Source organism: Peromyscus californicus, unplaced genomic scaffold (genome assembly GCF_007827085.1).
Source record: "Peromyscus californicus insignis strain IS unplaced genomic scaffold, ASM782708v3 Scaffold_10__1_contigs__length_136768540, whole genome shotgun sequence".
NCBI classification, from domain to species: domain Eukaryota; kingdom Metazoa; phylum Chordata; class Mammalia; order Rodentia; family Cricetidae; genus Peromyscus; species Peromyscus californicus.
In genome coordinates, this window is record NW_026294391.1 from 31,127,557 (window position 1) to 31,142,589 (window position 15,033).

General features: G+C 42.8%; 1 protein-coding gene across 5 annotated transcripts in view; it reads right to left on the reverse strand.

Moving 5' to 3' along the window:
* Map7d2 (MAP7 domain containing 2) overlaps positions 1 to 14,605 on the reverse strand; it is a 130,592-nt gene extending 115,987 nt beyond the window's left edge. For 3 of the 5 annotated variants that reach the window (XM_052727939.1, XM_052727685.1, XM_052727779.1), the window contains exon 1: positions 14,332 to 14,604. In XM_052727939.1, coding sequence (XP_052583899.1) covers positions 14,332 to 14,467 — 136 coding nt within the window. In that variant the 5' untranslated portion in view covers positions 14,468 to 14,604. Of the gene's footprint in view, positions 1 to 14,331 lie in introns of all 5 variants that reach the window. The other 2 variants (XM_052727860.1, XM_052727618.1) reach the window with 2 other exon arrangements.
* Positions 14,606 to 15,033: the final 428 nt, after the last annotated feature.

Consider the following 15,033-nt stretch of genomic DNA (forward strand, 5'->3'; position numbering starts at 1 on the left):
AAAAACAGTGTTAACTTTGTGGGTTGCTGATTAGAAAAAGGCAGTAGGAAGTCTTGTGGGGAATGGAAATATTTAATTTCTCGATCTAGGCATTGGTTACATGAGTACATACATAAAAATTCATTAGACTATATACTTAGTATTTGTAAAGCTCAATTTCCAAGTGCTAATCCCAATTTTGTTTGCATATTATTTAACTGTATTAGAATAACCAACTATAATGGAAAATGGGAGAAAAGAAAGAAAAAAGAAAACCACTAGAAGTATGTGTGGTCATAGAAAGTTTTAGGGAGGAGGTAAAGTGCAAGTCAAATACTGAAACATGGACAGGATAGACAAGAATAAAGAAAACAGATACAGAGAAGAAGCTAATTCTAGACAAAGGGAAGAGCATGCAATTGTCAGTAATGTGTAAATGGGTGTAACGTGTACTGATACTAAGGGCCAGTGGCCACCAGTCAAAGAGGCTACCGGGTGAGTGCAGCTCTATTTCAACAAGCCTGGAAACTATTACAAGCAGTTTAGACTGTACTCTCTACGAAATGCTCGGCTGACATCAAAGGAGGTTAAAGCCAGAAAGTAACATGATAGATTCATGTTAAGGAAGGTTATCTGGATACAGGGACCCATAATGCTCTTTTAATACTCATCTGGTTCTGGATGACAAGTCTAACCAAAGGCACTGGCCACAGACATGGGGGTCATAAAGGATGAGGGAGTAGAACTTCTGTGTGCTTGACTATTATGGGAGAGGGGGACCTCCAAACCTATATGGCTAGTAAGCCCATGAACAAAAATGAAAATCAGATACATCTTTCCCTCTTCCTACTGGGCTGGTCATAAAGGATCACAGAGCGGGAAAGCACCAGTAAGGCTGTGTGAAGTACTGTCAGGTGAGAAATTGAGTTATATGGGCCAATGCCTGAAGCCAGTTTATGGGAAGCAATCTGGAACAAGAGCTGAGACTCACATATTTTACCATAAACATCCCATAGAACAGGAAACACAACTAATGAAGCTGTGACAGCCGATGCCCCAAATGCTCTTACCAACCTCATGTCCAGCCATGGATTCACTGACCTATACTCATGATCCAGGTTCCCACCAGCTATCCTTGCCAGCCTTTTCCTGGAGAAGTTTTCCCTGCAGCTCACGCAAATTCTAATGGCTTTTTGAAATCCCTTCTGAGTATATTGTTTTCTCTGCCAAGTTGTTTAAAGACCTTAGCTTTTGTCTTTACTCTTCAGAGATGCTAACTCGATAAGTTGAGACAAGTCTAGAGAAGGGCTGTCTGACTACTGCTATCCCAGAGCCGCCAGGAGACAAAAATAAGTTTTACTTACTACTTTTATCATTGTCATCACTTTACAGACCTGATTATGAACAAGAGAAGCTATAAGTTATATTCCTGAGAATGGTTCAATGACAATTAACAAAAATGAGAGCTTGTACAGGACAAACCTGGATGGTCTGAGGGCAACTCGTTTGAGATCTGGAATGCATTCTTCATGCCTGATCCTAATCAGACAAAGTGAATCAACATTCAGTTATGGCACAGTCCAATATGGAAGCCATTATAGCAGAGTCACAGAAATGTGTTTCTTAATTACATGCAAGCCCAAATTCAGTTCCTCAGTGCTCAATAGCCACATGAAGTTGGTAACTACCATATGTAACAGTTTAGATCTAGAACATTTTCATCTTCACATATAATTCTATTGGAAAGCACTGTACCTTGTAGGTCTAACCTGCTGGGCAGGTAAGAGGGTACTCACTCTGAAATCATTTTTTAACCTAACAAAAAGGAAAGAATTCTTTAACTTTTAGTAGTCAAGATAAAATTAGGTACCACAAAGGGCATTTACTACTCCTCAGCAGAAAGGCATTCAGGCCCCTCAAGTAAAACTGCAAGAAACTAAAAGACAACTAAGATATTAGTGTGAAGGAGTCTACTTCTTTCACTTTGTTCTATAAAAAGGGCTAATCTCATACCAGAAGACTATGTAGGAATATGCAGAAATCAATGGACCATTAACAAGTAGCAATTGCTCTTTAAAAAAAACTTGTGGCTAATGAAAATAAAATCAAGTGAAGTGGAAATGTAAGTGGATAAGGAGGGGAAGAAAGAACAAGAACATATTTTGCAGACTAAAACTACAATTAGAATTAGCTTTTTAAAGAAATTGCTTTCCTTCTGAAGTCATAATTAAAACTGTTAAATGATGTCGGTTATCTAGCTAATGAAATGAACACCACTAAATTTTGTTCACAGCATATGACTCCAATGGTGGAAAATTATCCAAATGCAAAGAATACTTCCTCTGAAGTCAGTCATAATATTTCACTACCAATTGTCACCCCCTGACTGGTACTCAGGCAAACTGAACACATACAATTAACGAGGTAAAAACAAAACAAAACCCAGGAAAAAACACTTAAGGAGCTACTACCCCTATACACAATGCTGTTTCCCTTTCCAGTCAGTAGGATACTGAAAACTCATACCTAGGTGCTGAAGGAAGAGAACATACAGGAATCCCATTGGGGCACAAATGTTTTTAAAATAAGAACAGCAGGAGTATTCTATTTTACCTAGTTTAAAATTCTGATGGCTATTTCAAGTTAATGGCACATATTAAGATACTGTTTTGAAGTAGGGATAAAGTACTGCTCAATAAAGGACTTTGGGTACCTGGAGAAAGACTCTTGCTACAGGGGAATTTCCTGTTCTGTATTTATTAATTTCAGGTATTCCTATATAGCCAATCACAGAAGGGATTAAAGTTGCTGATTATAAAATGCAACGGTAAACATGGGAAGTGGATGCTGGGAAAAAAAGGGTAGAGACAGAATAACAGAGCTGAGAAGTTAATCCAATATATCTACCATTGAAACTGGCATACCATACTTGTTAATTAAACCAGCACTCAAGTCTTAGGTCTAAAGGTAAAGACCAACCAACTGTTCCAGGGACAGCTTGGTCAGGTAGAGACTTGTCCTGCAGGCCCTGAAGCAAATGCTGGATAACCGGCATTTTCCAGTAAGACCCTCTAAGCCTAATGCTAACATTCTCCCATTAGATCACAGAACAAGGACAGCAGAACCCAGAAAAGGACTAGGCAAGAGTGTAGTTCCCGACTTTGAAGCCTCTGTCCTAATAAGCTCGTCAGAACTGGCAGGTGGCTTCCATAAATAACAGGGACAGCAAGCTCCAACAATACTCAGCAGCACAGTACTCAATAGAATGTATACTTAGAACCCCGAAGGCTCAATTTAGACCACTTAACTTGCTATGACCAAGATGTCTAATAGTGATGCCCAAGACAGTAATCAATAGCTGTAGTTGGCTAATGATCATTCAAAGCCTGATCAGTTCAAATGAAGACATGCCAGAAGCATAAAATACAATCTCACTTGATAAACTGTCTCAATTTTATATGCTGAACTTACATTTTACATATAGTTGGCTAAATTAGTGTGTGTATGTATATGTATATGTATATGTGTGTGTGTATATATTCCTTTTTTCTCTAACACGGCTACTAGAAAATTTAGGATTACATATGTGGCTGTACTTTACTTGCATTTTCTGGCACTGACCTACACTGTTGTTTAGTATTCTCTTTGACTTTTGTTTTCACTTTTTTTTTTTTTTGGTTTTTTGAGACAGAGTTTCTCTGTGTAGCTTTGCCCCTTTCCTGGAACTCACTTGGTAGCCCAGGCTGGCCTCGAACTCACAGAGATCCGCCTGCCTCTGCCTCCCGAGTGCTGGGATTAAAGGCGTGCGCCACCACCGCCCGGCTGTTTTCACTTTTTATTCATTCTGACAATATTCACAAAATGATAAGTCTGATATACTACTTTTACTTTTAGAATACAGCTAAAGAAGCCATAGAACTATTAACCCAAAATTGAAAAGATAAGCATGTCTGCATGGAGTCTAAAATTCTATTGTATACCTTACCTTTTATGAAATGCTGGCACAAAGTTTGGTATATGGCCTCTCAACAATGCCAGTCTCCCTACTTACCATTCATTATCAGTCCACAATAAAAATGTAACTTGAAAGCACACAGCAGGTGGTGGTAGCACATACCTTGTAATCCCAGCACTTGGGGGGCAGAGGCAGATGGATTTCTGAGTTTGAGACCAGCCTGGTCTACAGAGCGAGTTTCAGGACAGCCAGGGCAACATAGAGAAAACCTGTCTCAAAAAAAATCAAACAAACAAAAGAAAAAGGCAAAAAAAGAAAGAAATCATACATTCCAAAACATTTATAGCATTCTGACAGCTTTCATATCCACGGATATAGTTGCATTTAATATTTACACTATGGAGTGTCTATTTTTTTATTCCTTTTTTCCCTAGTACCTCTTTACTGTGTTCTACTAAGAAACTGTTTTAAAATAGATTGGAAATTAGAAAGAAAGCAAAAAAATAAAAATAAACCCTTTCCTCCCCAACATGATATTTTGTCACAGCAATAGAAACCCTAAGATATTTATGGTGGTATTTTATTTGTACTGAAATGTGATTTTAATTGTATGTTAATAAATAAAGTTGCCTGGGGGTCAGAGCTATTAGAGCCATAGCAAGAGTGTGGCGGTGGTGGTGCATGCCTTTAATACCAGCACTTGGTAGACAGAGCTAGGTAGATCTCTGTGTGGTCAAGGATACAGCCAGCATTGGAGACACACGCCTTTAATCTCAATACCAACCATAGAAGACCTGGAAGTCTCTACAGACAGGCAGTGATGAAGCAGTCATGTGTTTGGGTTTACAACCAATGAGAAGGCAGAACAGAAAGACTATATAAAGACATACACACAGGAAGTAGGTCCCTTTTCGGAGAGCTCTCTTGGTTGAAGCAAGAAGGGTAAGGCTCTTAGTTCTGACCTCTTGGCTTTCTTTTCTGAATCGGCTCTGTGTTTTTTATTTAATAAGATGGTTGGTTACATCTACAGATATTTACTAAAGTCAGTTCAAGATACACTAGTATCAGAGAACTTTCTGTAATCCTAGTTCAGTGATAACCCAGAGGCACAGCAGGAGCCTTAATCCTCAGTGACACTGAATTCAGCTTTCTAAGGCTAAAAAGCCAATTAAGGTTGTCTTCAAAGATATTCAACAATAAAAGCTCATAGGGATAGAGTAAGGGTTAATTCCTAGAAAACCAGAACAGTCTATTAAATTGGAATTTTCTCACTCTAAGCATTTTAACATTTTTGCTATAGTTCTAAAAAATGAAATCCTTATCACCATTGGGGAAAACATCTCTATACTAATGAAAAGGCTCATAAAATTTTGTAAGAAACCAACAAAGGTGGTGCACACCTATAATTTCAACACTTAAGGGGAGGTGTTGTGGAGGTTGAGGAGTTCAGAGTCATCCTCAGCTACACAGTCAGTTCAAGGCCAGCCTAGGCTACATAAGACACAGTGTCTAAAAAAACAAAACAAAAAACAAGAAGAAAGACTCCTTTTAAGATGTGCCTATATAGTACTGAACTAGATTTTAAGTTCTGTATTGATGTGGGAAGCACGGATTTTTTTTGTTTGTTTTTTGTTTTTTGTTTTTTTAAGGAGCATGTTAGATCATCTATCTGTGGAATCAGGGGCAAGAAAATAAAAACTACCAAATTCTGGGGCTGGTGAGGTTGCTCAATGGTTTGTGCTTGCTGCACAAGCCTGATGACTCAACTCATGGATGTCTGTGAGTTTGAGGCCAGCCTGGCCTACATTTCGAGTTCCAGGACAGCCAGGGTTACACAGAGAAACACTGTCTTGAAAACAAACAAATGAACAAACAAAAATATTCTGAAGTAACTTTTTTTTTGAGACAAGGTCTTGATTGGCCTGGAACTCACAGAGATCCACCTGCCCCTGCCTTTTGAGTGCTAGGAAAATAAAAGTGTGTGCCTTGAGTTTTAAGCAACTTTGAGGCCTGGAAGTATAGCTCAGTGTAGTAGTTGCCTAGCATGGACAAGGCCATGGAGTCAATGCTGAACATTATAAATATAAACCGATAAATAAATACAATTTGAAAAAGAATGAACAGGGGCTGGAGAGATGGCTCAGAGGTTTAAGAGAGCATATTGCTCTTGTAGAGGACCCGAGTTCTATTCCTAGCATCCGTATCAGGCAGCTCGAAACCACTATATCTCCAAATTCAGGGGGATCTGATGCCTCTGCCTTCCATGGGCACTAGAACTAACATGCACATGCCTACACATAGAGACACATAATTGAAAATAATGTATTTTTTAAAAATCTAGAAGCTCGGCTGGGCGGTGGTGGCACACGCCTTTAATTCCAGCACTTGGGAGGCAGAGGCAGGCAGATCTCTGTGAGTTCGAGGCCAGCCTGGGCTACATAGTGAGTTCCAGGAAAGGCGCAAAGCAACACAGAGAAACCCTGTCTTGAAAAACCAAAATAAAAAATCTAGAAGCTCTTAAAAAAGAAAACAGATAATTAACTGATTTTGGGTGGACCTTTCAGCCTTTACTACCCAACCCCACCCTATTAGCCTCCCTAGGAAAGTTGCTGAACTTCCACTTTGTATGCCCATAGTTTCCTACTCCAAAGATGGAGATGGAAGACATACAGATGCAAAGATATCAAGAAATCCTATCTTACCTATAAGCCATTCTCTCCCTGCCAAAAAAATGTTTGTAAAGTTCTGAGATATCCTAAATGTAACTACAAAAGGGACAATGAATATAAGGAGGAAAGATGGGGTGGTTTTTTTAAAAAAAATCTTATATATAGCCAGGCATGACGGCACATACACATAATCCCAGCACTTGAGAGGTGGAAGTAAGAGAATCAGAGGTGGGGGCCAGCCTCAGCTAAACAGCAAGTCTGAGCCTGTCTGAAAAACGATTTACATTATTAAATGCATGTTAAAACATTAGCTAAAATTTAGTCACAGCAGTCTTGCTTATAGTCTCAGCCAAAATGAGGCAACAATTTTTCTGGCAACAGTCAATATAGATTCAACTTGAGTGACTTCCACCTTTCCCAAATTTTCTTTGCAAAGTACCCTTCTCCTCCTCCTCCTCTTTCTCCTCCTCCTCCTCTTCCTCCTCCTCCTCCTCTTTTTTTTTTTGTATGTGTACCTCAGAGATTAGAAGAGGGCATTGGATCCCTTGGAGCTAAAGTTATAGGTGGTTGTGAACCACTGACATGGTTCTGGGAACTGAATTCCAGTCCTCTGTAAGAGCAACATGTACTCTTAACTGTTGAGCCATCTCTGCAGCTCCACTCTGCTTTTTAGATCTGTCAGGCACTTTCCCAACTGCCCACAAGTCTTGCTGCTTATGGCTTAAAAGAACATGCCTTTTTTTTTTTTTTTTTGGTTACCATCAGTAATGGATCAATAAACCCTTTTATTTCTGAGTACTTGGTTTCATGAGTTTTGGTTTTCCAAGAATGGGCAAATAATTTAATTCAGTTAGACAATAATTACCTGAAGAATACAGGAAAAACACAACAGACTTCAGGCCACATGACTTGTAGTACCATTATTTCAAACTTCTCTAGCAACACATTTCTGTAATCCAACAGATACTCAGAGCACTCACCCTAATATAGCTGATTTATGTTTAATACAACTGTTAAATGTTAGTTACAGATCTGCTATGCATACACACCTTGAAGAAGGGTAGGCTTAATCATCCAGCCACCTTCTGCACTAGGTGGCACTGATACAGCCACCTATAACCTGGACCCAAGACTTGTTCTTAAGCTAATGACCTAGTAGAAAGACGTACAAAGTGAAAAATGGCTAATCACCTCAAGGATTTTCTAGGCGGATATTAACTGCATCATCCTGAAGGCAGTGCTTTGCCGCTCATGTTTGTCCATAGGTCTATTTCAAAGGTGAAATAACTATGGCTGAAGAGATGGCTCTTCATAAGCCATAAGACTTCATGGCTTCCATAAGACTAGGGTTCAAGCCCCAATACGCACATAATGGCAGCTCACAACTGTCTGGAACTCTAGTTCCAGGGTATCCAACTCCCTCTACTGGCCACCACAGGTACCAGTATGCACATGTTGTACAGATATGCATATAGGTAAAACTCTCATACACATAAACTATTTTAAATTTGAGATAATAAGTCAGGGGTGGTGGCATATACCTGTAATCATAGTGCTCACAAGACTAAGACAGGATGACTGCCACAAGTTCAAGGGCAACTTGGACTACAGGATGAAACCTAGTCTCAAACAACAAAACAGAGCCAGGCATGGTGTCACATGCCTGTAATACTAGCACTTGGGACGTTAAGACAGGAAGATCAGGAACTCAAGCTCAGCTTTAGCTAATGGAGTGAGTTAAAGGCTAGCCTGGGCTACACAAGAGAGAGATTGTCAGAAAACAAAAGCAAACAACAAAAAAGCTAAGAAAGGTCTGTAATCCTAGCACTTGGAAAGCTGAGGCAGGAGAACTGCTTGAAGTTCCAGATTCTGCCAGTGTTAGAGTGACTTTCCCACTCTCTAAGTCAGTACTGACTCAGTGTCCACTGTTATCCACAAACCTGAGTAGATTTAGCTCCACACCATCTTGGGGTATATGATAGATCTCTCTCTCCTTATTTGTCACCTCATATAAACCATGTGACATTGCTGAACTTTGTTTTTCTCACTTTTTTTTTTCATTTGGCAGTAAGAGATAGGTAGGATCTTACATTGTAAGCCCAGGCTGGACATATATACAGCTGCATCCACCTATGCACACATTTTCATTTGAGCACACACAAATCTTTGAGAATGAAGTTCAGGCAGGGTGGTGGTGGTACACGGGGCCTTTAATCCCAGCACTCGGGAGGCAGAGGCAGGCAGATCTCTGTGAGTTCAAGGCCAGCCTGGTCTACAGAGTGAGTTCCAGGACAGCCAAGGCTACACAAAGAAACCCTGTCTCTAAAAAGAAGGAAGTTCATTAATTCTGGGTGAAAGAACCTAAAGGAAATGAGTACCTGAAGTGAAAAGAGGAGTCATTTTAGACTAAAAGGAACACAGGACATATGTGACAACGATGTAGCCTAACATGACAGTGGAGAGCAGCTGGTGATTTATGTGCTCATTAAAGGTATTTAAGCAGACTGAAACAACAGGCACTATGCTAAGTATATATCACATGCATTAAGAATAGCATACTGAGCAATTTCATTCTCAGAAGTAAAATGATTAAAAGAAGGCATCACTGGTGGGTAAGCAAATCAAGCACAGGATTTCAAAGGTTGAAAAACCTGTTGCTTGGGGAACAACCAGAGGTACTCCCTTGCCATATCCTACAACACCTTCAGGAAAACCACTCAACTATTTACATCCCCCAAATATGCCAATGTGACATTATACAGTCTCAGTTCAAATTATCTCAAACTGCTCTGCCTTTGCAGTCCCCACAGGACTCCATGAATGCTTAGGAACAGTAGTTGGTCTATAAAAATACAAATTATGTCTCATTAGGAAGGGTCCCACATAAAAAGTCCTTGAATGCCCAAGAATGAGTAGCAGCGAGGATGAATTATCATCATCATCATCATCATCATCATCATCATCATCATTATTTGAGGTTCTGGGTAGTGAACTTAAGGCTTCTGCATGCTAGGCAACCCCTCTACAACTGAACAATATCCTCAGACCCATAATGGATTTAAAATATAATTCAAGAATTAAGATTTAGCCGGGCAATGGTGGTGCATGCCTTTAATCTCAGCACTCGGGAGGCAGAGGCAGGTGGATCTCTATGAGTTCAAGGCCAGCCTGGTCTACAGGGTGATTTCCAGGACAAGTCAGGGCTACATAGGGAAACTTTGTCTTGAAAAATAAAACAACAACAACAACAAAAAAAAACAACAAAAAAGAAGAATTAAGATTTATCTGGGGTGGGGAATTTAAAACCGTGCAGAACATAGGCATAACATGCATAAGGTTCTAGATTTGATCCTAATCACCACCACCAAAAAAAAAAAAAATCAAGATGTTTCCGAGGGGCTGAAATGTGGTAGAATGCTTGCCTCGCATGCATGAAACTCTGTGTTTCATCCCCAGTACTGCATGAACCAGGTGTGGTGGCATCTGTCTATAATCACATTATTTGGCACGTGGAGGCAGGAGGTTCAGAAGTTCAAAGTCACTCTCCCCTACATAGAGAGTATGAGGCCAGCCAGGGCAGCATGAGACCATGAGATGGTGCCCCTACCCAAAAAAAAAAGCCTGGTGTGAGGATTAAATACATGGACTCATCATTAGCCTCAAAAGTACAAAGGTTTATATCACCTGTAACTGCAGCATACACTGAACATTCTGATTTTAGCACACCAACCCTGACGCACTTAAAGTTATTTAATTCACATGTCTATTATTTTCCATTGTAAATAAAAAACCATTGCTTTTTGGTAACTTTATACTTACTTTATTTTCCTAATTAGTGTATAAAGCAATGGGTTTCATTGTAGCATTTTCATACAGTTTGGGGGGGTCGGCTAAAAATATTTTATTTGCATTTTTCAATCATGTATATGTAGGGATTTGTGCACAAGTGAGGCCAGAAGAGGGTGTCAGATCTCCTGGAGATGGAGTTAAAGGCAACTGTCTACACACCAGGTGAACTCCAGTCCTCAGAACCATCTCCCCGTTCCTACACTGTTTTTGTTCCCCCCTCCTGCTCCCTTCCTCCCCTCCCTTCCTTAGCTCCCCTTCTGCTTTCATGTCACATAGATGACTCTTTGTCGCCCCTGTCTTCCTAAGCTTGTTTCCCATTTCATGGTCCCCTTTCCTAGGTTCACGACCTCATGTAAAAATTGAAATGTAAGGTCAGAATCTGAGAGAAATGTGGTACCTGTCTGAGTTTAGGTAACTTCACTTAGTATAATGTTTTTGGCCCTACCCAGTTTTCTGAAAATATCACTATTTCATTTTTTCTTTACAGCTGAATAAAATGCCACTGTGTATATACACGACATTTTCTTTATTAACCTAGGGCTTATCTTCTTATTTTGTTCATTTTTTAAGACAGGATCTCTTTTTTTGTTTTTCTTTGCTTGTTTGTTTGTTTGTTCAAGACAGAGTTTCTCTGTGTAGCCCTGGCTATCCTGAAACTCACTTCTTAGACCAGGCTGGTCTCAAACTCAGAGATCCACATGCCTCTACCTCCCAAGTGCTAGGATCAAAGGTGTGTGTTGCTGCTGCCACCACCACCTGGCAAGACTGTCCTTGAACTACTGACCTCTTGTTCTAGCTCCTAAGGGGTAGGATTATAGGTATGCACCACATCTAGCTCCATTAATCTGTCAGTGAACATCTAACCCGGTTCCATATCCTAAGCTATTGTGAATAGAGTAGCAACTAAAAATTCAATTTTTCAGTAATTAAGAATACCAGGCAAGCACTCCACCCGCTGAACTGTATTCTCAACCTTAAAACTAGTTTTAGTATCAGTAGCATTCATTAAAAGGTTTTACAATAAGTATAACTGAGAATCCCCCGTCAAAGCCCTGTGTAGTGCCCTCCCTGTAATCCCAACACTGTGGGGACTGAAGCAGTAGTTATTGCCACCAATTTGAGGCCAGCTTAGGCTACATAGTGAGTTGAAGGACAATTTGGGCTATATAGAAAGAAAAATGAAAGGGAAGGGAATGGGGAAAGGAGAAACAGAAATGGATGACTCCCTCCTTAGGGGGGAGAAGAAGAGTATCAAGTTTTCACTCATATGTGGAACCTAGATTCAAAAATATCTATGTCAAAGACATGAAAACAGAGTGGGGATACTTGGGTGAAAGAAGGTGACCAGTGAGGTGGAAGGGGGACAAGGGAGAGTCATGGAGAACATGGGCAAACTACAATGACATACATATATGGAACGTCAGAATGGAACCTGTTACTTGGTACACAAACTAAAAAATAGAAGTTAAAACATTCAAAATGGGACTGGGAAGAAAGTTTAGTCAGTAAAGTACCTGTCATGCAAGCATGAGGACGTAAACTCAACCCCCAAACCCATGAAGAACAGGTCCAAGATGATGGAATGGGCTGCTAAGTCCAGCCCTGGGGAGGCAGGAAAAGGTGGGTCCTCAGGGCCCCCTGACCAGCCAGCCTAGCCAAAACCATGAGTTCCAGGCCAGAGACTCAGTTTCAAAAAACAAGATGGAAAGTGCCTGAGGAATGAGACCTACACTGGACCTGTGGACTCCACAAGCACACGCCCCACATCTACACAATGTATACACACAAACCAAACCAAACCAAACCAAACCAAACCAAACCAAACCTTTCATCAGAAATGTTGGTGATGGGGAACAGGAACACGAATTCATGCCCAACACGGGTTATACTGCATTGCCCACATGTGTCTCTATCACATCCCTACTGAAATAAAGTGAAAAAATTCTATTTGTTCTCTTTCACATAGCTATTAGGAATGACCTCTAAATGTTTTTTGTAGGCTATATATTTAAAACCTATAATTATTAGAAATTCCAAAATAAACTAGAGTCCACACTGTAACAGAGCAATGCGGGGGTGGGGGGGGGGACGGGGACGGGACTGTCCCCTTAAATTCCTCCAAGTAAAAATCCCAGATAAACTGGACATCCAACCATACAGCCCATTCTCTACTCAAGAAACATCTAAATCACCTATTATTTCAACTCCCCACCAAATAAAAATGTAAACTCAAAACAACATCTCCTTTCTAATGTTTTATTGTCCGAGGTCCCCTTTGCCAGAGTGTGTTGGCTCTGGTGTGTGGATTCTGGGTTCTATCAGATATGGCCTGAGTTTCTCAAGAAAAAGAATGAAAACATAAGTGTTTGTTTAAAAGGTAACTTAGCAGGGCGGCGGTGGCGCACACCTTTATTCCCAGCACTTGGGAAGCAGAGCCAGGTGGATCTCTGTGAGTTCGAGGCCAGCCTGGGCTACCAAGTGAGATCCAGGAAAGGCGCAAAGTTACACAGAGAAACCCTGTCTCGAAAAACCAAAAAAAAAAAAAAAAAAAAAAAAAAAAGGTACTTATTATCACTATCCTATAATGTTTTATTAAGTTGTTCATTTAATAAAAAGCACGATAACAGAAACTAGAAATAATTTTACCCTTCCTTTCCCTTCTATGAATGATGCACCAGAAGGTCCAATAAGATACTCCCCTCTATCCCAACAAAAAGCATGTTTCAAGTGACTAAGGGAACATCTGCAGGCTGGGTGTGTTGACTTGGAGGATCTCTGAAGTCCAGATCAACGTAAACTACATAGCGAGATCCAGCCTCAAAATGAAGAGACAAATAAAACACCCCAAACGCGACTTCATTTGATGTCTTTCCTCTTTCCCCTCCACCTCATAGGAAATACGTTTATCTCCACGATGGGATAATTCCCAAACCCTACAAAGATTTGTGTGGATTTTTTTTGCAATAAAAGATAAAAAGGAAATCAGTTGGCATTATTAACTAAAAAAAAAAAAATGTCGCCAGGAAAATCAGAATGAGATCCTTTTCCTTGCTGCGTATACCTCCGCACCACCTGCAAGCACAAGGAAGGTTAGCGCGAGAACCAGAAGACGGGAGACCTGCTTATCGCGTTCTTCAGAACGTCCTCATGATGTCCCCCTCGGGCGGGCAGACGGGACGAAGATCCGCATCCCCCCCCCACCACCCCCACCCCCCGCTACAGCTCTCAGCTGCAGTCCCGTGGGCTTGGACACTCAATCCCCCCCCCCCGCTGCCACGTAATGAGGGGCCACGGCCAGTCCAGACGCCCCAATAGCGAAGCCACTGGCTCAGCGGTTTCGGGGTGGGGAGGTGGAGGGGGGGGGCTCGTCGTCGCAGCGGCCGCTGCCCCGGTGCGACACGACAGTTTTCCTGACCCCGAGGGCAAAAACCCCCCGCAAAGCTGGACCACCTCAGGCTGTGGCTTCCCGGGCAGTGCGCTTTAGTCAGGATGGAGCGTGCAAGCTCGCTAGTCTGCGAGCCAGCCAAGCCCTCGTCTCCGAACACCTCAGCGGGGGGGGGGGGGGGGGGGGGGGGGGGCGGCGCCCACAGGGTTGGCATCCCAGAAGCCCCCTCGGGCGCCGAGCCCTACCTTAGGGACAACTGTGGGAAAGGACACTTGCTCCTTGCTCTCCACCCCCCCATCCCGAGCTCATCCACTCATCCACGCCAAGCCCGAGGGGACCTCGCCACCTGCCGAGGAGGGACGCGGCCGGAGGCCCCCGGGTCAGGTTGACCTAGGCCTGGGGAAGGGCGTCCAGGCGAGAGCCTCGCCGTCGTCGCCCGCCCCGCCCCCGGGGGGTCCTCAGGCCGGCCTGCCGGGGCGCTCCCAGGGCCTTACCTGCGGGCCGAAGGGTGGACGGCGACTGTGATGATCGCCCGGCACTCGCCTCCGTGGACTTCACGGGCAGCAGCGCTGAGCCCCTGACAACCCGTTCCGAGGGGGCTTCGGCTCCCTCACCGCTGCTGCGCTCCATCGGGAGGTACGGGCGGCACGGGCTGCACGGGCTTGCACGGGCTGCACAGGCGCACTGGCCGTCCCGCCGCGCCGCACCGGCTCCGCGCGTGTCCGCATGCGCACGCGTCCTCCCACCTTGCGCGCTGTCCTCACCCTGCCTGGGCTCGCTGCGCCGGACCCTCGCGCACCCGCATGTGCGTCACGCCTCCTCCCGCGGTCGCGCGTGCGCAAAGGGATTGCACGTGCAATGCGCTCATGGGCTCTCACCCACCGAGCCACTCTCTTGCTGGTGTGAAATGCGCCACTGTTGTCACGCGAAGTGTGTGGGACGTGCACGTGCAGTATTCACTATAATGGTCACACAAAATTGTGTGAGCACAAGTCCTTACTGCTGAGCATATATGGGGCGCGTGCGTGCGCGTGCACACACACACACACACCCCAGACCCAGCACATTTCTTCTGAGAGTTCCTCATGCATCTTGCACCTGCAGTGAGCACACTCAGCTTAAACAAGTTTCCACACACCAGTGCACAAATACACTTAAAGCTTCTCAGACCTTGCACACATACTATCTGCACATAC